Source organism: Parasteatoda tepidariorum, chromosome 2 (genome assembly GCF_982258835.1).
Source record: "Parasteatoda tepidariorum strain Cologne lab strain chromosome 2, Ptep-v5.0, whole genome shotgun sequence".
Classification (NCBI taxonomy): domain Eukaryota; kingdom Metazoa; phylum Arthropoda; class Arachnida; order Araneae; family Theridiidae; genus Parasteatoda; species Parasteatoda tepidariorum.
Window position 1 is genome coordinate 88,772,156 of NC_141756.1, and position 24,204 is coordinate 88,796,359.

General features: G+C 25.4%; 1 protein-coding gene across 1 annotated transcript in view; it reads right to left on the reverse strand.

The window, feature by feature from the left end:
* Positions 1-16,690, reverse strand: part of LOC107442844 (transcription factor LBX2) — a 106,331-nt gene extending 89,641 nt beyond the window's left edge. Inside the window, exon 1 of the mRNA XM_016056503.4 lies at positions 15,442-16,690. Coding sequence (XP_015911989.1) covers positions 15,442-16,000 — 559 coding nt within the window. The 5' untranslated portion in view covers positions 16,001-16,690. The remainder of the gene's footprint in view (positions 1-15,441) is intronic.
* Between the last annotated feature and the right edge of the window lie 7,514 nt (positions 16,691-24,204).

The window sequence follows — 24,204 nt, forward strand, 5'->3', positions numbered from 1 at the left end:
TACAAACAGTAGTTTCGTATACTAACGTGCTTGTGCACGCTTAACATTGGTATTTATTGTGTTGATATCTATTGAGTTTTAGAAGATATATATACATATATATATATACTATGTATAAAGATCTGCTCTTACTGAACTTCATCACTGAAGCTACAATGTGGTACGAAATGTGGAGGAGTAGAGAAAATTCTTGTGAATCCCTCGAATACATCGATTTAGTAATTGAGGCCACACCGTTTTATCCAGCTGTAGCGGAGGCAATAAAAATTGGCCTAACTCTTCCAGCTACTATTGAACTACTATGCACCTTCCTAGCACTACTTAACGTACTTTTAGTACAATGCGACGCATCAAAACATGGAATCGGCCTACAATGTCTCAAGAGAAATTAAGTAGTTCGTCCATGCTCAGTGTGCATAAGAAAAGAATTAAAGATGACTCAGAATTAATTGAAAAAGTTGTAAACATATTTGGACAGCAGACAAGACTTTTACAATTCCTAATTCATTAAGCAATTTTTTAATTGTTATGAATCAATAATTACTTAATTATTTGTTTTTGAATAAAAATATTTTTCATAAAAAATTTTTATAACAAAATTTTTTTTCTGTATCTCTTTAATTGTTTTAAAAAAAAGCGCACCTCCTTGCACCCCCCTGCCGGCGCCCTTGATTTTTATAATGAAATATCTTCATGATAGTAATTAAGTAATATGAATGCTTTTATATAAAGGAAAAAGAAGCAGTAAGTAGTATATTGCAATCGGCACTAATGTTTTGTTGAAAATTTATTTATTTATACAGGATAAAGATAAGAAAACTGCTTTCTTATCCGGCTTATGCAGGATAAGAAAACTGCTTTTAAAAAATACTATCACAAAAATATATGAAAAAAAAGTCAAATTCATGCATAAAATTCGTAACAGGTGTTCTTTAAAAAGATTAATTTGTATTCTGCAACTGAAGAGCAATAAAATGTTGCTTTAATTTAACTCACCCATGTTAAGCAAGTAAAATATGAAGTTAAAGATAAAGTAAGCATTAAGAAAGACACAACCTTATTATTATCTTATTATGCTTTAAATACTTTTCCGTTTCATACTTTTATTACTGCTAAAGTATTAAGTAAGTGATTTCTAATTTTAGAAGAATTCATTATTTAGATGAAGTTAATAAACGTTCTATCTTAAAAAGACTGATTACATCTTTATTACTTTCAAGCATAAATGAGAGATTAAAATAAAAAAACATAAAACGTTTTTATCAAAAAATGATATTAGTGAAGAAATGACACCGAATTTATGTGGAAGAGCTTTTGCGATTAGTTTTAGTATTTAAGAATTTCTAGAATTAGAAAATTTAGTAGATATCATATAAATAATTTAATGTAACTTTTTTATTAATCTGTATAATATGATGTTAATAAATGTTGTCTTACACACTAAATGTTGGGTGTAATCATCTTTATTTAAAATAATTTTATACTAGCGTTAATTATCATAGAAAATTCTTAAATGTCTCAATTTTCACAAATAATCTATCTATTTAATTGAATAAAGAAAAAGTATACTTTGAATTATATATTAATAACGAGAAAAAAAAACACACATATAAAGCACAAAAATAAAGTACGAAAATGGACATACCACATGAAGAAAAATATTCTCGTAAAACTAGAGAACTATATGGTTATGATCTTTTCGGCAAAGAAAACTATAATTCCGATTATTAAAATAAAAATTTACTGTATTTAAACTATTCATCTGGTAATTTTTCCGTTCATATGGTAATGATTTACTGGAAATTCCAGTTTTTAAAATTATAGCTCTTATTACCACACATTTTAATATAAAATACAAAATTATTAAGTAAATTTGAATGAATAAATTACTTTTATGCGATGCTCTAAGGTATCATGATAAAATTACCGAATTTTACTACGTTTATCAAATTTTATCACGCATTATTAAATTATATTTTATTGTAATTTTACCAAAATCATTACCAAATGATTCGGTAAAATTACCGAGCTTTTTGATGTTCTAATAGAGCCAGAAACACGGTAAATTTTATCATATTATGGTAGTTTTGACCAGACTTTTTTTCTTAGTGTATAGTTTCGGCTTTATATATTTACATATGAATACGTTTTAAAGTAAAAAAAGAATTTTATTAGACAGTTTGAAGCACTATCTAATAAATGAAACTTCTAAACCTCAAGAAAATATGCATTACTTATTCATAAAAAAATTTCTCAAATAAGCACAAACAAAAATTGTATATTTCTGACATTTCGTTAATATTCGAAATATTTCACCAAAACAAAACATAATCATTTTGTCAGCCGTTTCTATTTAAATATATTATCAGAAATATTAATCATGTTGCGTTAATGAGCTATGAGCTGATTTCTACTTTAATTAATTACACTGTTTAATTGAATTCCTTTGTGTGCAGTTTAGCAAATTAATTAACTGACGCATAACAAGGTTTTTTTCTCCTTCCTTTTTGCAACCATCATAGTTTCGTTTGCACTTTTGAAGACAACTTCATTAATAAGAGAAAAACAAGATAGATTGTTACTACAAGTTAAGACACGAAATGGGACTTGGGAGCATTTTTTTGCTTATATTTTTAAGTATGAAAAATCGGAAAATATGCTGGATTTGCTAAATCAGCTTAAATATTTTTAAAGAACATAAAAAATTATATTGTTTTAAATTGTTATTTTGCATTTGTCACCGAGCTAGCAATTTAAATGAAAATTAAGTACAAGCGTTTGGATAAATTTATTTGTTTCTTAAAGGGAGACGTTATAAAAGATTAAATTAATTATTATACAACAAATAGCATTAAGTAAAATTACCAGTTAAATTTAAAAAAAAGCTATTAAATAAACAAATATTATAAATAAAACGTTGAAATTAATGGCGGTTCATATAAAATCAAGCAATCCTAAAAGAAAGAATAACTATTTGATTTCAAAAATTTTTTTACCTTTTTTTTTTAAAGAAAAAAAATAGTTATTATTGTGCAATTTAGCAAAATGAAATATGTCACATAAACAGAATGATGTTGTTCTTAATTTCCCGATGATTCTTATTTTTTATTTTTCTTATCCTTGCCCGTTAGCTTTTAATTTAAACCATTAAAGTTTAGCCTACAGAATTTTAAAACATGGCTAAAACAAATTTAAAAGTTGTTGCTCTTAAACAAACCAATTTAAAACTTATAACCTAATGTTTGACGTTATGTGATAGTTCTTAATTCATATGTCAAAATAATTCTGTATGAACATAATAATAAACAAAATATAATAAACAAAAGAACTGTATTATTTATTTCCCAATGTTTTCTTCCTTCCTTTTTCATCCTCTTTAATGTTTACCCCTTTAGCCTTTAATGTTAGCCATTAATGTTTAGCCTATAAAATTTTAAGGCGTAGCTTAAATAAATTTAAAAGTCTTCCTTTTAAACATATTAATTCAAAATATATTACATAATGTTTTATATAATTTGATAATTCATATTCCATACATCAAAATAATTATGTATCACATAAAACAAAGCAATTATTTCTTATTGCTTGCATTTTTTAATGTTTATCTATAGCAAGTTAAAACATAACTTACGCTAAGAAATATTTACTGAGGCATTTAATTGTGATTTCGTTTTTAAACATAGTAGTTTACATAGTATAACCAATGTTTGACATTTTTTAATTATTCACAATCCATGATGATACTCTTTCGTGTTTTTAATACAATTTAAATTGCAATTTATTCACAATCCATGATGATACTTTTTCAATTTTTAATACAATTTAAATTGCAATATTTTACTTAATGAAAAAATCGAAGAAAAAAAAACTGTTTTTAAATATGTAATAAGCAAACTTATTACCAATTTTTATAAATATAAATCATGGATATGCTGTCAGATAGGGTCTAATCAAATGAGCAATACATTTAAAAATAGAATTTTAAAGACTAATGTCAAGTGTAAAATTCTGTACTTTTATATTTTATTTATAACACAGTTTTTCCCTTTTCAGTATTAATCATGTTTTCATTTGTGCCTTTTTTTCCCCAAAAAAGAGGCTACAGGTGTTCAAATGGCTTAACATTATCTAATTTTCGACAATTATTGACTTTTTCTTTTGACAGTATGCACAGGATACATAAATAATCCTGTAGTATTGTTGAATGCTTATAAATAATGATTCAGTATTGTTTGAATTTCTATATTTACACAAAAACAGGAATAAAGCTTTATGGATTAAAAATCAATTTTATCTTTCGTTTCTTTTGAATCGTGACAATGTTACGTTTTAAATTTAAAAGAATTAAAAGAAATTAATAACTAAAAATTTATAAAATAAAAATAAATAAATAATAATTTTGCAGTTTTATAAAATAGTATGTATTAAGTAATAAAAAGGGCGTAATTTGGAAATTGAAAAATGTAATTTTGCTATAAATTACATTTCCTAATTTTATTGCTGAAAGCAAATATATACTTAATATATAACATTTAGAAATTTATTTTAAAATGTGGAAGCGAAACACAATATTTTATTCTCATAATTGATATGAACATCAAATTCTATTCAATTTTGAAATGCCTTTTTTTTATTTGTTAGCTTTATAGTAGCAAATTAGAAAACGCAACGTTCCAAAAAAATTTTAATTTTTGATTTGCAATTTAAAAATAAACTTTTCTGTTGAGTCATATCTATTATGTATTGCATATCTTACACTGTATTGCACACAAGAAAAGTCTTTCATATTAATACAAATTAAACTAAGTTAATTAAAATAACATTAAAAGATCAGCAATCAAACATAATGATAAATTGTATCAATTAGTTAATTCAATTAATTTTTAATTAGTTTAAAACTAAACTTAAAACGAAAAAGTTAAAACGTTTGTTGAAATGTTTATTTAACAATTAGTTTAAAACTAAAACAAACGCTTTTCTTCCGTGCTGCAAAAATATTTTATCTAACTTAACGTTAATGTTAAAATAAAACGTAACTAACGTTACGTTTTATTTCATCTAACTTACGTTTTTCCATTTAATAAAAGTTTAAAATTTAATTATAATGATACTAAGAGAGCAGCAGTAAGAAGGAGTCACAATTAGTTTAGAACTAAAAAATATTTTTTTTTCCTCTATACATCAAAAAAAAAATATTAGCTTCACGTCATGCTACGTGCGTTTTTCTTCCATATAACAAGAATGTAAATCTTAATTAAAATAACACTAAGAAGTTAACAATCCCGATGTGTCACAATTAGTTTAAAACTAAAAATTACGTTTATCTCTATGCAACAAAAGTGTTTTATTTAACTTCACTTACAAAATATAACAAAAATTTAAACATGCTAAAAACTCCATATAACAAAAATTTAAGTGTCAATAAAAATTACACTAAGATATCAACAATCACTATGCACCACAATTAGTTCAAAACTAAGAAGTACGTTTTGCTCCCATATAACAAAAATATTTTATCTAAATAGGTTTTCTTTTCTCCCAACAAATTATGATAATCTCAATAGCTTTAAATATTTCTAAATGACGTAAAAAATTTTGAGAAAATATCTTTAACTTGCTGTTACAAATACCGCAACCAATAGTTTTAAACGTGAATTGAATCAACTAAATTCAAATTTAGAGATCATCAAAAACTTATAATTAAAAAAACAATTCAAGGAAATTTAATCTAATATGACCTTGCAGTTCAATAAAGTTAAAGCTTCAATCACAGTATTTATTAACACCTTACAACAGAAAACTAATATTGCATCTATTTTCTACAATGACATTATAATTGTTAATAATCTATCCGCAATTTAATTTTTTATCCTAATATAGCTAGGTTATAACTTAATGGATTATTTAGATATCCATCTTTAATCAAATAATTTTATTACACACTTTTTTATTATATGCTTGATTACTTGATTTGATTATATACTGATATATACATACTTGATTCTTTTCTATGAGAATGAGGTCAGAGAACAATTTGTGAGCATTGGTTGTTTTAAAATTAAAACTTTTTCAGGTTAACAAGTCATCTTGAAAATTGCATTGCAAATTAAAAATGGGTGTTTCTTTTTTTTATTTAAAAAAAAGATAAATTACTTATTTTAAAGGAATATGCATGTATGTGATTTCCTCTATCAAAAATGAGGTTTTGATGGATATTCATGTTCCATGCCAAATGAGGTTAAATAACTTTGCAAAGTAAAGAAAAAGTTGGTGTTAATTTAAATGAGGAAGAAGACAAATAGATGAATAATTGTTTTTGTAAGATGTATTATTTTGTTGAAATAGTGAATTATATATGTTCTCTTCATTATTGTGACTACGATTTAATTATTGAGTTGCGTCTGTAAATATTTTATTAAAGAAATTAAAATAAGAAATGCTAAACATATAAATTATTTGGAATTGTTGAGGTGAGGAAATCTTATAAAATAAAACTTTTGAAAGGAAGATGCACCATAGAAAAATGTTTCGATGAACTAGAAGAATTGTTAATAAAATATTTATTAACAATTAAAATTATTTATTTATTAATTATTAACATTTAAAATTATGATTTTTTTTTTAAATTTGAACTTTCAAACATATGTTCATCCTGTTCTCTCATTGTCAAAAATATTTAATATTTTTTTTAAGGAAATCCTTTTCTTTTTTATTTATTTATTATTATTTCTACTTTAAATTAATATGAGATATCATACTAGTTTATTACATATAAGTTAAACACTTCAAATTAGATCTCTTTTGTTTTAATAGCTTCAAATTTATTAAATAAATTATTGTGAGAATTATAAAATATAAGGAGCATAAAAATTATTAATAAAGAGAACTATAATGTATTAAAATATAACTAACATTTCTTTATTTAAAAGTGCTTTCACCACAGCTAGTTGTGGGCCAAATGTGTAATAGGGGTTTAGAATCAATAGTTTCATGAATGACGGCATGGATGATACAATGCGAGTTGCGTATCGGCCGTCTTTGCTGCCCAGATAATCGTGTATCCATAAATCTTAACTTGGGTGCGCTTCAAAATGGCAGAGGTGATCGAGCTTACACATTGACAGCTTAGTGCCCTAAGAGCTGTGCCATCACCTTGTTTTTTACGTAAAAATAAAGTAGAATTTCATAATTTTTGAAACTTAATTTTAATAAATTTTGATTTTGAAAAATTTTTTTAATCTTTATACAACCCCAAACCCCAAGTTTTTATTTTATCCAAGTATTAGTTTAATAGCACAGATGGGTAATGAAACATATTGTTTTGGCGAAAACGTTTAAAAATGTTTTGACTTTGCATGGACTTTATACGTAATATGGATTAACACTGCTATTTTTTTTTCCTATTAATTTTATTTAAGGGCATTTATTCTCTGAAAATAAACGGAGAATAGAGGAACTGAAGAGATCTCTGAAATGGAAAGAAATAATTTTAAATAGTTATATTTATTTTTTGAAGTAAAGAATTTGATAAATTAGAAGCTAGCTGAAAAGAGATTCCTCTAAAATAGGAAAGAGATTTCTTTGAATAAAGAGTCTCTTCTAAAAATAGAAAAGTTAATTTTGAGAAGTTTCTTTAAATTTAACTCCGATTTTTTTTAAGTCATTTGTACTTAATTAAAGTGTTTTTAATTTATTAATTTATATTCATTTTAACAATTAGGAAATATGTCTCACATTTTAAAGCATTCATTTTTTTAAAAAATTAGTTTCAAAAGTTGTATAACGTTTTTTCATACGCCATAAGTAATATTGATGAATTCAATTACAATATTCAAGAATTATTATTATAATTTAAGTAACTATAAAAAACAAAGTATAATATTCCTTAAATTATATAAATAAATGTTTAATTAAAGCAAAAATCCATACTTAAATATATTATACTAAAATTTAAATTCAAATGCAATCATTAAAGCAACATTTTGCAAATTTCTGATACCTTTATAAAAACAAATATAATAAGATATTAAACATAAACATCTAATGAATTCAATTTTTTAATTAAAACACATGAACAAAATGAACAACTAGAAACGAAGTATTCAATCTAAATGTTTTCTGCGGCAAATTTATCTACAGATATTATCCGTATATCCTTAATTTGTAAGTGTAAATTATAAAATAAATTTACGTTATAATACCCCAAATTAATGGCAAATTAATTCCGATCTGATATCTTATCTTAACGAACCATTATTTAGTCCCTAATTTAGCTACAAGTTTCAGCTCCTCACTTTAGAAGTTTCAGGTGTCTAATAATAATAAGGAGCCAACATATAATTATTAACCAGTCATTTTTAATGGTGGACTAGTAAAAATAGGTAATAGTTACTCGCTGTTACTTTATGAATTCCATTCTTTATGTTATTTCCATTCTTATGTTAATTCCATTAAATGTTATAAAAATTAAAAGCAAAATTTTTATTTGAAAACAAGCGAAATAAAAAGGTGTTTGAATGATATGACATTTCCCCAAATTCGATGTTATAATTGAATACAGATTCCGTGACAATATTAACTTGTAAAGGTTACAAATACGTAAAAACATGAAGGTTTGTTTAAAAACACTTTTTTTTTCTTTTCTAGTGTTGAACATGCTTACCCACGCAGTTATGCAATTGTCAATTAACTGGCATTTGGGTGTTGAAAAGCAATATTTTCTTTCCTTGTTTTCCGAGAAATTTATGCCAGTTGTTTGGGTGGGAAAATGCTTACAATTTAAATACATGAAGAAAATTAAGAAAATATGTTCTTTGCAGTTTTGTTTATAATGGAATACAATAGTAATCAACATAATTTCAAATATTTACCGCACGCATATTTTTATCAACCTCATTTCAAAAAGTAAAAGCATCAAACACTTATATTTTCTACATTATTTTATCAATTTTATAAGTTTCCTTTCACATTGAAATTGAAAATTGATACGTAAAATTTGAGCTTAAAAAAATATAGCAAAAGATTTACGAAATCTAGTTATTTAATTAATTAGATAATTTATCAATAATTAATTTCCAGTTAACTATCTGAAAAGTTTATTTACTGAAAGAACATGTTGTTTATTTATCTTTTTTACTTACTTTTCTTCCCTGTTTATTCTTTTTACTTTGCTTGTTTACTCAGTGAGAAAAAAATTTAGTCACAACTGCTCTTCTTTATTACTCACTCTGGCTCTTTGTAAACTTAAAGAAAAAGAAAAAAAGAAAAAAGGAAAATCGATGATCTTTACTGAAGTGATTTGGGAAGGATTTTTTTAAAATTAACAATTAATGGTTAAATAATATGTAATAAAATTTGGTAAGTGTGGTAAGATTCGGAAATTTTATCATGATACCTTAGAGCATGGCATAAAAATCCTTTATAGGGTTAAATTTACTTTTCAACTTAGTATTCCTAATTATTATATCTGTGGTATTAAGTAAAATTTTGAAAATCAGAATTTTTGGTGAAAATTTAAAATTTGAACTGAAAAATTACCGAATGCATGGTTTAAATACTGTATATTTTGGTTCTTAGTAAGAGAATTATTTTATCAGAAATGTCATTACCATACAATATGGTAATTTTACCAGAATATTCTTTTTGCACATTTGCATTAAAGTTTAAATTAATTTTAAAATTAAAAGGTGTGCAGCTCTTAAAATTCAAAAGAGAATTCACTTAAGATTTTAATGATAATAATGAATTAAAAAATAAATATTGCAATTGTCTCGAAAGTTATAATAGACTTCAAAATGTAGTTATATCTTCTCAACTGTATGTCTAATCAACACTAAAAATTTGTTATCTGTTTCAATTGTTATCTGTTTCAAATAACTGTAAAACAATTTACATAATGTCAAAAGATTACGAATGCTTCTTATTAAATAAACTCAACAATTATTATTACATACAATACAAAAAATGGCTTTAAAAGGTTCTTTTGAGTTTAATATTCATAATTCAAAATTAAATAAAATAATTTTCTTAACGCAAAATCGAAGAGCTTAGTAATGTGAAAGTGTACCTGAAAGAATATTATTTATTATGTATTGCAATTATATTATAGTATTTATTACAAACTATTAAATAGAATATAGAACATTATAAACTTTGAGCATTACTTTGAGCATAAACTTTGAGAAATGTCTTGAAAATGAAAATCAGAATTTCTGGTAAAAGAATAATTTGACAAAAAAACTACCTAAAATTCAGAAACATATTTAAAAGTACTAAACATTATTTATAAAATATTTATAGTTCACACTTCTTTTTTAGATAAAGACTACAAATTTTCAAAGCAGGTAGCAATTAATTGATAAATCTATCTTCAAAAAAATTTAAAATAAAATTGAAGTATTTAAATATAAATTTATTATACTTCATTTTTGCTTCCAAAATTTACATTGTTTAAAATAGCTCACGTTATGCATAATATTAGATAAATTTACTTTAAAAACTGATCTTTCAAAGAACAGATTTTCGGTGTATTAATTAAATTTTTACTATCCTAAGAAACTAGCTCAAAATATTTAAAAGTGCTAATCGTGATAAAGTGCTCCAAGTGATACAGCTTTTTTTGAATCTCGCCCTAGAAATCTATATACTGAAATATATAATAATAGATAAACAGAGAAAACTGCCACAATATTTTACTTAAATATTCATTTAATTTCTGAATCAACTACTTTTTTGCATGAACTATTTTTAATCTAAATTATAAATTTAATTTTATTTTTATTTTTAATCTAAATTACAAAAATTAATTTGATAAGAAGTAAAGTTTCGACAACTTGATGCTTTTTTAATATTTTAAGAACCTTATTTTTCTTATTTTAAATAAAAATATTAATTTCTATTTCATAAGTTAATATTTTTATATTTGAAATTAATAGCTTTCATTAATATCTATAAATTCTGTAATATTTAATGGAATTCCTAACATATTTCTTTTTAATGTACAAATTGCAAGTTCTGTAATATATATATATATATATATATATATATATATATATATATATATATATATATATATATATATATATATATATATATATATATATATATATATATATATATATATATATATATATATATATATATATATATATATATATATATATATATATATATATATATATATATATATAGTTCAGTGTTAATTTGTGAAATATTTAATACAATATATTGATTTTGAATAGTTTTCCTGCGCAAGCTTTTTAGATTTCACAACACCTGATGGAATCCTAGGAAAAGGAAAATATTCCACAGAAAATGTTGATGGAGTGTTTTCTATTCTCTGAAAAGCCATTTAAATAATCACATTATACAATTTATTAGACAATGATTCAATCAAAAACTCATGATGATGACTTCTACTGAAGTTCAATTTCATTTAAGTGCTCAAATTACGGGGAAGAAGTTGCCGTTTAATTAGTTTACATTCAATTTATTTTTTTTTGTCGCCTGCTTTAATAACACGAAACAAATCGTTTAAGAAAATTTTGTTTTGAAGTTTTTCGTGGCTAAAAGGCTACCTCAGGCTGTCAATTTCCCTTTCAAAATGCGAAAAATCGTCACAAAAAAAGAGGTATTCAAAAGCCTTTAGTGTCAAAAACCTCTGGGTTCTTTGAAAAATCTCTAAGTGGTCATGAATGTGCGTCATTATTTTTTGATTTTCACATCTGCTTAACAAAAGCATGTATCATGAAAAAGAGTGGAGGAAATGACTCATCAGGGAAAAAAAATGGTAAATTAGTTTTAGTATGTACTTTTGTTTTTATTATTGTTTTAATCTGTTATTATGAAGTTAAAATTCAGAAACGTATAAATATCATATTAGATAAACTGATTCATCTTATTACGAGCGCTTAAATTTTTTTTTTTTAATATTAGTGAAACTGCTGAGGCTTTAATGTATGTTTGCTTCTTTTTTTTCCATGAAAATCTTTTTTTAAATTGGTTTAACCATAGGTTTAATTTGTTTCTTTTTTCTTGCTAAGCTTTGTTTCAAAGGCTGGCATAAAAGCAATTCCTTTCTTACATTTTTACAAAACATAATTTAAAAGTATAGGCTAATTAAAACAAAATCAGGTAACAGATATCAAAAATTTGTTTGTGCGAAGTTAAATGTTTTGTTAATTTTTTATGTCTTCAAATTCGTTTTAAAATTGTATGCTGATATTTAACGTATTAAAAATATTTCTCAGAAAGATAATAACAAAAATTTTAGAGATAAGAGATGTTTGAATTTAGGTTGTGTTATAGACTAATGATCTAATAATATCTCTTTTAACTATCCGTAACACTTCATTACTTAAACAATAAAGATTTATTAAATGTATCAAATATTAGACTTATTTAAAGCTTGCTAATTCAATTAAAAGAAAAATATCTACCAGCTGATTTTTTTTTATTTAAAAAATAAGTTGAAAAACTAAAAGGAGAAAAAAGTTTTCATGTTTAAGTGTTTAAGTCTCAGTTTCAAGTTTTTAAATTTTCCTCGTATTTCAAAGCTTTTTCGACTTCTATTTATTTGTATAGTATATTTTCTATTATTGTTATAGTATATTTTATTTTACTATGCAAAGCTGCTATGAAAGGGAATTTATACAAAGTATACTAACTGTATTAAACTAAACTGTGTAAAAGTTTCTTTCCTTTTCTTCATATAGCCCAAACTTAGGATGAATTTCTTACGATATTACTTATTTAAAGAAACAACAGTATATATATATATATATATATATATATATATATATATATATATATATATATATATATATATATATATATATATATATATATATATATATATATATATATATATATATATATATATATATTAATTACCAGAAGTTCTGGTTTTCAAAACCATAGTTCCCGAATAAATGGTTTGTATGATATGCCATGCTTTCAGGCATTATCAAATTTTAGCACACATACCAAATTTTATCACCTATTATAAAACCATATTTTACAAAAATCATTACCAAAGCGGTAAATTTTACCCTATTCTGGTAGTTTTGATCATACTTAGTTTTTTTTTTTTTTTTTTTACAGCAATCGTAATCACTATAACAATCGTAATCATTTATAAGGATGAATAAAGACTACCTCTGAGTTGATGTTTACATAAAGCAAAACAATTATGCAATTTCTCGAAAATATAATAATAAAGTCTTATGCACGATATGGATGTTAATAGTTTGTACTATTTGCAAGTTTTTATAAGTATTAAAAATTAAAAAATGTTAATAGTTTGTTCTTATTTTTACTTATATTTTATTGCATATTTCCTCGACGTAAAAAAGAATTTAGGTACTTTGTATTCATACTTTGATGGAACGTTTATTTTCTGTTTTGAATATTCAGTAAAATTAAGGAATTATACTAACTTAAAATTAAGGAACTAACCTATTTACTTATACATGTTATTAGATATTGACACATAAAAGTTATGTCATTAAATGATAGTAAGCAAATACGATTTGATTGAATACCCTCTTTTTTCTTAACTAAATATTAGTTCAAGAATGCAATTTATAACACAGGAGAAAATGAAAAAAAATGCTATTAATGTATCTTGTTTGACAGTCTTTCATTTATCATAATGATTCTTACAAATGAATATATCCGTTTAAACTTAAAATATATGAGTGTTATAGATAATACCTTGAGTGCTATTTATAAAATAAAGCTATATTAATTTCTGCGTTTTGTATTCTTGAATTAAAATTTAAATTTTTAGTTAAGTCTGTTAATTTTGTTAGCTTTATTAAGGCAAACAACTTAAAATGTTCAGCCTAAAAATTTAAGTTCCTCTAATGTCTTTAATAATTATGGATTTTATATTGCTGTTATTGAATTGTACGTTTCTATCAGTTTAAAAAAATGCAATTATGATCTTAGCAAAGTTTTACGATTGAACATTATCTCCTCAATTTTTGTAATTTGAATTTTAATGTAAATTTTTTTTTAACAATTGTTATTTTTGATAGTTCAATAAATGCAAACTATTCGTCACAAATAAACTCAGAAAAAATTAATTACATTTGTTAAATGTTGCTGTAATATTTTATGTTGCTGTAATTGAATGGTACTTTTGTGTTGATTGTAAACAAAAATACTTTAAAAAAAATTGTTATTAGCTCTCAAAATGTTAAGACGGTCATTGTTTCCAGTAAAACTTAGTTGCAACCATTTCATATATTTTTTTTCTCTTATTTAAATCAATACATAATAAATTTGTAAGATTTAAAGTATTTATAATTTTTTCTAGTTGTTTAAAGCAAGTCACGTTTTATTTGCTTTTGATAAAACTTTAATTCTGATGGTATTTAATACCATTTTATGAATGGTATTGTTTACATTTATTCAATTGAAAAAAAAACCTCATGACTGAAAAGGTGTAAATAAAAACAAAACAGCATTAATACTTGAAAACATCGCATTTTTTTGTTTTGTTTGTTTGTGTGCAATTTTTAAAATACGAGGTACATTTTACTTGCTGTTATCAAATTTTATAATTATGGTGGTATTTTAAACTGATTTGCATTTGTTATTGTTAACATTGTTTCTTTGAAAAGAAAAAACTAACGACTGTAAAAATGTTCATACAAGAACAAAAGGGCAGCAATAATTAAAAACACATATTGAATACCAATTCACTTGTTTTATTGTTTACATTTCTTCTTATGAAAAGAAAAATCGATGACTATGAAAAGTTGTAAGAAAAAATAAAATAGCAATATTACCTAAAATATTGCATTTCTTTTGTTTGTGGGACAATAAATAAAAGATCTATGTTATTTGTTTTTACTGAGTTTTATGTTTATGAAGATATTTCAAACCGGTTTACGTTTGTCATTGTTTACAGTTATTGCACTAAAAAGAAAACGTTGTCATTTAGAATTGGCAACAAAAATAGAAATATCATCAATGCACAAAAAAGTATTCGTATTTCCTTATGTTTGTGAGACAGTTTTCTAAATAAAAGTCTTATTTTATTTGGCTTATCATGTTTTATAATTGGTTTACATGTTAATTACTTATCATGCTTTAAAACCGGTTTGCGAATGTTGCTGTTTACATTTATAGCACTAAAAGGAAAATTGTTGTCATTTAGTTTTGAGCTGTTCAGAAATGTAAACAAAAATAAAACCATCATCCATACATATAAAAAGTATTCACACTTCCTTATGTTTGTCAGACAATTTTCTAAATAAAAGACAATTTTTTATTTATTTTATCATGTTTAATAATTGCGATGGTATTTAACCGGTAGTAATAACCGATGGTAATTTTATTGTCTACATATGTTGTAGTGAAAGAAAAAAAAAATCGATGACGATTAAAATTTTTGAACAGATCAGAAATGGCATCAAGTGCCTAATAACTTACCTGCACTTTTTTCGTTTGCTTCAAGTCCCTCAAATGCCTTGCTGGTCATTTCAAACAGGGCGTCTAGGGGTGAAGCATTAGGGTTAGCTACGGCAGGGCTTTCCGGAGAATCGCTCTCCGATCTTTCCGACCGTGAGTCGTCATCCGCCGACCGGGGTCTTCTTCTCGATGCCGACGAACTGTCCAAGTCCCACGGCCTTACAATGCCACGGACGTCCGTGGACAACGTCCGCTGAATTGACGCCGGTTTATGGCTTAATATGTCTTTAATAAAAAAGGAGCTTAACGGTTTACTGCTGGGTGCAGGAACCGGCACCGGTGGGGCGCTAGGTCTCGAGGGAGCCATGCACAGTTTTTTGATAGGTTTAAAATATTCATCATCCTCAGACGTTGGATCAATATCAGATGACACAAGTTGGTCCCCTTCTGATGGGACACTCGTGACGTCAATGTCCACTTCCTCATTATCTTCGTCTAATTCTTGCTCTTCTGAGGTCTCTGGTGGCGGAGATGGAATTTTTTCAGATGACTGTGATTCTGAATCTGTTAAGTTAGACATTTTCAGAAAATAGGAACTTATTTATGTTTTATGAAAATCTTGTGATCAGCAACAGAATCAGAGATTTTAGCATTACTTGAAATAACTTCCACAGGAACTCAGACCACTATGGTGGTTTTTAAAAACTGTCGAATTCCCCATGTAAACAAAGGTATAATTTTTCGCCATAGAATTTCATTTTGTGCTTAAAAAACATCGATTAATGGTTGGTGTGCTAATATAAATCAATCATCACTATACTCAAAAGTTTGAATTTTTGTTCATTATGATATACACTAAAATATCATTTTACGTTAGTAATTCCTATTAGCGCTCAAACATCCCTTTTTTTAAAAAAATTAATGAATTTATTTAAATTTTACTTCTTTTTTATCGACAAATCAAAAGCACACACTTAGTTGATATAAAAGTGATAGCCCGGAGGCTAATACGGATCTAAACAAACAAGCACTTCTTTAAAGCGTTTGTCTGAAATGGCACTTTTTCAAAACTCGTTGCTCCAGCGTCACGCGTTAGAGAATAGCTGATGAAATATGGCGTTTAAGTATTACCTGCTGACTCGAGGATGCTTGAGCCAAGAACCAGTCTTCTAAAACTAGGGGGAAAAGAAAGTTGTTATCCTGGTTAGTCACATAATCACTCAGTCACTCAAAGAGGCCAACCTGGCTTTGACGGTTCCAAAGCCACCCACTCGCTTTAGCTCCACCCATAGACACTAATGCCACGCCTCTTTGGTTCTTCAATAAACCAATGAAAAAATAGATTTGGAATGATAGACGGGTTGCATCATAGTTTAATGCTGCGGTTTTCTGTTCAATGAGGGTTAATAAAGAATGGATGGATTGCGCATGCGCTCCCAGGGTGATGAGAAGTGTGATATGTGCGGACGAGACGTCTTTGAACTTGAAAAATTAGGGGATGAGTCTAGTCCGTAGTTGACATCCTGTTTATACCTTGATAAAAGGAGAGAGGGGGGAGGGAAGAAAAGATTCATTATTGCTTAAGGTGCGTAACTTGAGAATTTTCCTTCCATGAAAAGGATAATTTGTTGATAACTGCAGGGCTTTATTAATCAATTAGTACGATTAATTACAGAGAGTTAATGAGAAAAAAGATTTTTTTGTTCCATTTTATTTATTATTATTTTTTAACGTTAAGAGTAAAGTGCGTGACTATTTGCTTACGTAAAAATTTATTATTTTTAAGAAAGTTAACATCACTAAAAAATATTTTAAATTAAAGTTTCATCAGCTCTAATTATTTCGGCTCTTTTGATAAAATTTAAATTCATAAATAAAAGTCTTATTTTCTACTCTTTTATTAGAATGGACATTTATTAAATGACAGTGGTTAGATAAACTATTTTACTGAATATTAAAGTTAATATTTAGACCTAAGCTAATCCATCAACGTTAATATCAAATTTTATTTTGTTTATTATAAATATACATGAATTCGGAGATCAACTTCATGTTGACAAGTATAAGTCGTTTTCAAGTTTTTTTTTTTTTTTTTTTTTTTTTTTTTTTTTTTTTTTTTTAAAAAGCTTTTATGCAAAATTTATTTTTATGCACGTGATTATTATTTTCATTGCGTTTATTATTCTTGTAAAAGTTACATTATTTTTATTTTCCTTTCATGTAACTATTTTTGTATACAAAATAGTGTTTCACAATCGCTAATTGTGTTGTTTCTTGATTTGTAAAGTAGACACCAAAAATAATTTCTCTGTACAGATATGAGTTATTATTGTTATTATTTTAAATCAAAATTTATTAACAGAAAAAAAGAGTATTTTATTTTATACCAAATTGCTTGGCTTTTGTTTTACTGATTACAGAATATAATTTATTATGATCAGAAAGCAAAACACTCTACGAAGGGACAGTACTAGTTTAATATTTGATACTAGATGGCCTCTGCTCGCTGATGTTAGTCAACCCCCAAAACTGCGTAGCGACTTTATCAAAATCACTCGCCAGTTTAGTTAGTTGTACTAGTTTGCGAAAAAAATTTGGCAATCATCATAAAAGAATTAATTTGCTTGGCGTAACAAATTTTTATTAAATGAGAAATTTGATTTAATTTTTATGGTAAGCAAATTACTGGCATCAATTAACAAATACTTTATTCTACTCTGATAAAATGATAAATAGTTAAGATGAAAGCTTGAATAGTTAAGGTACCCAATTGCCCTCGGAGACTAAATTTTGAATTAAGAGTTTTTTAATATTGATTTATGTATGTATTGTGTGAAATATTTCGTATGGCGAAAATATTTTTAAATAATTTTTGCAAGATATCAGTAAGTAAATAGAAGTCTGAACTTTCTACCTGATTTATATAATATTTTTATTTTATTTTGAAGGTTTCTTGAATTTTTGTATTTTGTATTTTCTTGTATTTTTGTATTCTTTGCTTGTTACGTTTTATTTTCGTATCGATTCTTTGGGGTGCTCCTCACATTATTTTATTGATCTATTATGCTTTGGCTATATTGATACAATATTAGAAAGTACTCCGATTTTGCGGATCTAATCATGTGAGCTGTCATTAAGATATCTTTACGTTATTTTGTTTAGAGGCTTTTTACATTTTTCTTTTTAAATATTAGCATCTAAATATTTTATGGATAATACCTAAACGCAATTGCAAAAAAATTAAAAAAATGCAATTTATTATTTTTTTAAGATTAAATTTGGGACAAAAAAAGTATTGTTCAATTTATTATTTTTTTTTTCTTGGGGTGTTCAAAATTATTTATTTTATGAAGAGGGTGGGGATTCAAAAAAAAGTTGAAACCTGGACAAATATGTCGAGAACATTGGTAATATTTTTAAGCAAATGCCTCTGACAAATTTCAAGATATCCTATTTAAAAAATAGAAGAAATAACGAGAGAATGGATTTTGACATCTATGGGTAAAAAGACGGAATGCAGTACGTCTAACTATAGGTAAATGTTTTTTTTTTTTTTTTTTTTTTTTCCTTTGCAAATTTCTATGTATTTTTGTAGTTTGTCTAATTTGACTTTAATATGTAATAATTTCTGATCTTTTGGAATGGAAATAACCGGAATAGTGTTGACTGAAACTAGCTTTGAATTCTACATATTTTTTCATCATAAAAAATTAATATTTTTGATTAAGAATAATAGAAAGATGGGATAATATTTTTTCCTTGGGAAAAAACCTTTTTTGATGGGGAATAATTATTTTTTTTAGAATGATCGAATAATATTTTATCCTTAGAAAAAAAATATTTTTAAATGAAGAAAATTTCTCTTAGAAATATAGGATATTATTTTTTTCCTTAGAAAAAAATATTATTTTTCGATGAAGAATAATAATTTTTCTTATGAAAAAAGAATAATAGTTTTTTCCATAGAAAAAGGTATTATTTTTTGATGGAGAAAAATATTTTTTCTTGAAAAGATAGGATAATATTTCTTTTCTTATTAAAAATATTTTTTATTGAGAATAGTATTTTTTCCTAGAAAGATAAGAGTAGGATTAGATTAGAATAGGATTAGAGAATAATATTTTTTTCTTAGGGAAAAAAATGCATAATTTTTTTGGAGCTTAAAAAATAGATCATGCTTGTTTCTGCATTTATCTGCAATTTGCGATTTAATTTTTAATCAAATTAATCTTAGAATTTTTCAAAATAAGCTTTATTAAAAAGAAGAAAACTTGAAAGCCACAAACTTAAAATATTTTTGTAAATACGTTTGCAAGGCTATGTTTTAATTCGGTATCTTTTCAGATAATTTACGGTATAATTTCAGATAATTAATTCAGATAATCAGATTTTCAAGTATTTTGCAAAGAAATTTCAATTTTATTACTTTCATTTTCTTAAATAAAAAATAAATAAATAAAAAAACAAACGTTTTCAAGCAATATTTTTTTAAGTAGGAAAAGAGTGGGCAAAATGGGACACCCGGGCAAGACGGGACATCGCTTTTTCTTTTATGCGTATCCCAGTAGCGAAATCTAAAGTGCGTTTTCGATAATAAAATATTGTTGTTCTCAATACGCACAAGTTTTTTCGTCAGTTCACAAGGCGTTACCGAAATGCAAGCATTGTTTTGTTTTTCTTATAACGTGTTAAAATATTTTTCCAGGTTTGTATGCCGTTATTATTTGTTTAATACATTACAATAAATTTTTCAAATTTGTGTGCATTGTAGTGCTATTATTGTACAAGCATAATGAGTAGTGAAAATTAAAATTTATTTGTTTAAACAAATTTGCAGATAATTTTTTAAAAAAATGTACTATCCGGGCAAGATGGGACAGCCAAAGTAGAATAAAAGTGTAATATAAAAATTAAACTCTCTAGATTTGGCAAAAAGCATAAAGAATAAGGTAATATTAACAACAACAAAAAATATGAACTAGCACATATAACTTAACAAATTATTTAAATAAAATTATAAAAATAATTTATAATTTATTAATTGACAAACTATATTCAGATTGCTTAGAATGGGCTCATGAAGCGTGCAGTGCTTATTCCGGTTTTGGCCTCTTCTTATGCAGTAACTGTAATGTTTTTTTGTCGATTATTCTTTTATTCTGACATTAATTTCTGTGATTTCTGAAATATAATTATGTGACCCATCTTGCCCGGGTAGCCCACGCAAGATGGGACAATGCTCTCTTTTTGTTTATCTTAAGTTATTATTATTGAGCTTTATTATTTATTTATTTTCTGTATGAGATATGTAAGAGCAATGTTCCCACTATATATTTACAATATAAAAGATATAAAATTGCTCTAGTTTACTATTTTTTAAACCAAGTTTCCTTAAGCGGTCCATCTTGCCCGCTCTTCCCCTAGTTTTCTAGTTGTCTTCATGATTTTTAATATTAGTTTGCAAAGTTAGCAAACTGAGTTGGATTTTATTAAATATCAAATTTTAAAGGGTCTGTTAATCAATTATCTAAAATAATTGAGTTTTCGTTCTTTTTTTCCTCTTTTATTTATTAACGTCAATGGTAGTACGAAAAAAAACATGAAAAAAAAAAGTCGATATACATGACGGAGGGTAAAATAACCTTTTCCTGACGCAGCTGAATTTTGGCCTGATTGAGACATTCTATCAAGTACTTCACGACTTTAGAAAATGACTGATTTTCTTTTGCATAAACGTTTCACGAAAAAGCAGTCTGAAAATTACGATCCATTGTCGAATGTTCGCCAATAGGTTGTAATAAAGTGTGGCTAAATAATTACTGCCACCGGTCAAGTCATTCTATAGAAATTCGCCTCCGGTATACTAACGAAGATAAATGAATGGTTTCCGATCACTTTGTTGGGGGAAACTGAACAGTAGTTTTCCCTTTCGAGCAGCTGCTCTGAGGGGATGTATAACATGGAGTAATGAATAAGTGATGAAGTGATATCGCAGCGATGGGGGTAAAAAATTCATAGAAAAAAATTTCTGAATTTTTTTTATTAATAAAATGTTTTATCACTATGTTTGATTTTCGCTAAAAAATATATTAGATGGAAGAAAGAAAGCTATTAAATATGCAAGTGTGTAAAAAATATATTTTAGAAAAATTAACAAAATCTATAAAACAGATAAGTGTATTTTTGCGTTCAAAATACTTTTCACAAGTGATCAAAAATTTTTGAAATATGTAATTGTCCTTTTTGATAAATAATATGTTTATGGAAGAAAGAAAATTATGAAACGTGTTAGTGATGTTCTGAGGGGATGTATAACGTGAAGTAATGAATAAGTGATGAAGATCACAGCGATGGGGAAAAAATTCAAGCAAAAAAATTTCTGAATTTTTTTTATTAATAAAATGTTTAATCACTATGCTTGATTTTTGCTTACAAATATTTTAGATGGATATTTTAGAAGTTATTAAATATGTAAGTGTGTAAAAAATATATTTCAGAAAAATGAACGAAAACTGCAAAACATATAAGTGTATTTTTGCTTTTAAAATATTTTTCACAATTGATCAAAAATTTTGAAATATGTAATTGTCCTTTTTGATAAATATTATGTTATGTCCTTTTTGATAAATATTATTACAAAATGGAAGAAAGAAATTTCTGAAACATGTAAGTGTGAGTGATGTTCTGAGGGGATATATAACATGGAGTAATGAACAAGTGATGAAGTGATATCACAGCGATGTGGAAAAAAAATTAATAGAAAAAAATTTCTGAAATTTTTTTTTTATTGATAAAATGTTTTATCACTATACTTGATTTTTGTTAACAAATATTTTAGATGGAAGAAGGAAAGTTATTCAATATGTAAGTGTGTAAAAAATATACCTTAAAAAAATGAACAAAAACGATAAAAGATGTAAGCGTATGTTTGCTTTTAAAATATTTTTCACAAATGATCAAAAATAATGAAGTATGTAATTGTTCTTTTTGATAAATAATATGTTTATGGAAGAAAGAAAATTATGAAACATGAAAGTGTAAGTGATGTTCTGAGGGGATGTATAAAATGGAGTAATGAATAAATGATGAAGTGATATCACTGCGATGGGGAATAAAAATTCGTAGAAAAAAATTTCTGAAATTGTTTTTTTATTAACAAAATATTTTATCACTTTGCTTGATTTTTGCTTACGAATATTTTAGATGGAAGAAAGAAAGTTATTCAATATGTACGTGGGTAAAAAATATATTTTAAAAAAATGAACAAAAACTATAAAACATGTAAGTGTATTTTTGCTTTTAAAATATTTTTCACAAATGATCAAAAATTTTGAAATATGTAATTGTTCTTTTTGATAAATAATATGTTTATGGAAGAAATAAAATTATGAAATATGTAAGTGTAAGCACTGCTGTGAGGGGATGTATAACATGGAGTAATGAATAAGTGATGAAGTGATATCACAGCGATTGGGGTAAAAAATTCATAGAAAAAAAATTTCTGAAATTTTTTTTATTAATAAAATGTTTTATCATTAGGCTTGATTTTCGTTAAAAAATACATTAGATGGTAGAAAGAAAGTTAAACATGTACGTGGGTAAAAAATATATTTTAAAAAAATGAACAAAAACTATAAAACAATGATTTTTTTAATCATATTGCGCAATTTTTAATCAAATCCCTGTATATTTCTTATTAGACTTGTACTTTAGCTTTTATAAAATCATGCGAAAACCAACAGTAGTAATATATTAATTTATTTATTTACTAATTTTTTTCGAATTTGTCGAGCATTTTTCATTAAAAACAATTAATAAAAAAAGTCTCATATCTGAATGACGAAAAATTTTTTAGCAATTCAAATACTTACTGATATGGGAAAAAATTCTGCTAAAACTATAGTACTGTATGGTAATCTTTTTTCTGGTAAAGAAAAAAAAGAAAAAAAGCATATTTCTGGTAATAAAACCAAAATGTAGGGAGTTTAAACCATTCATTTGGTAATTTTTCCGTTCACATGGTAAAGGTTTACCAGAAATTCTAGTTATCACAATTATAGTTCTTATTACTACACATTTTGTAAAAAATACAAAACTTTGAAGTAAATTTAACTGAATTAATGGCTTTAAGGAATCATGATAAAGTTACCTAATTTTACCACATTGACCAAATTTTAGCTCGCATTATAAAACCGTATTTTATGGTTAATTTTATCAAAATCATAACCAAAGCGTTTCGGTTAAAAAAAAAAAAAATAAATAAACAAATAAAAAAAAAGAGCTTTTTGCTGCTTCAAAAAAGCTCAAAACACTGTTAATTTACCATATTCTGGTAGTTTTAACCATACTTTTTTCTCATTGTGGATTAAAAACAGAAAGTAAATCTGTTATTCTGCTTTAAAAAAAAGTGCTAGTTTTTTTTATTATTTAAACCACTTATTCGGACTCATGCATTGTTCTTTTTAATAAACCACTTTAGCACTGAGGAAATAAATTTTCTGATAAACGGCAAATTGCTTTCAAAGTATAATCGTAGATGATAATGAGAGCAGTACTAAAAATGTAATAAAACAAAGAGTAAAACACTTCCTAATTGCACTTTAAAAACGTTTTTTAATTACACTTATTCCCTTTTTTTTCGCTTTTTAGAAATTAACGGTTAAAAAAATCGTTTACTAAATTATGAATATGATACGTGAATCTTTTAATTTCCTCTCGTTACGCTGATAATTAAAGTTCCATTCTATTTCTTTCTTTTTTCTTTAAAACTAATTAATTTGCACA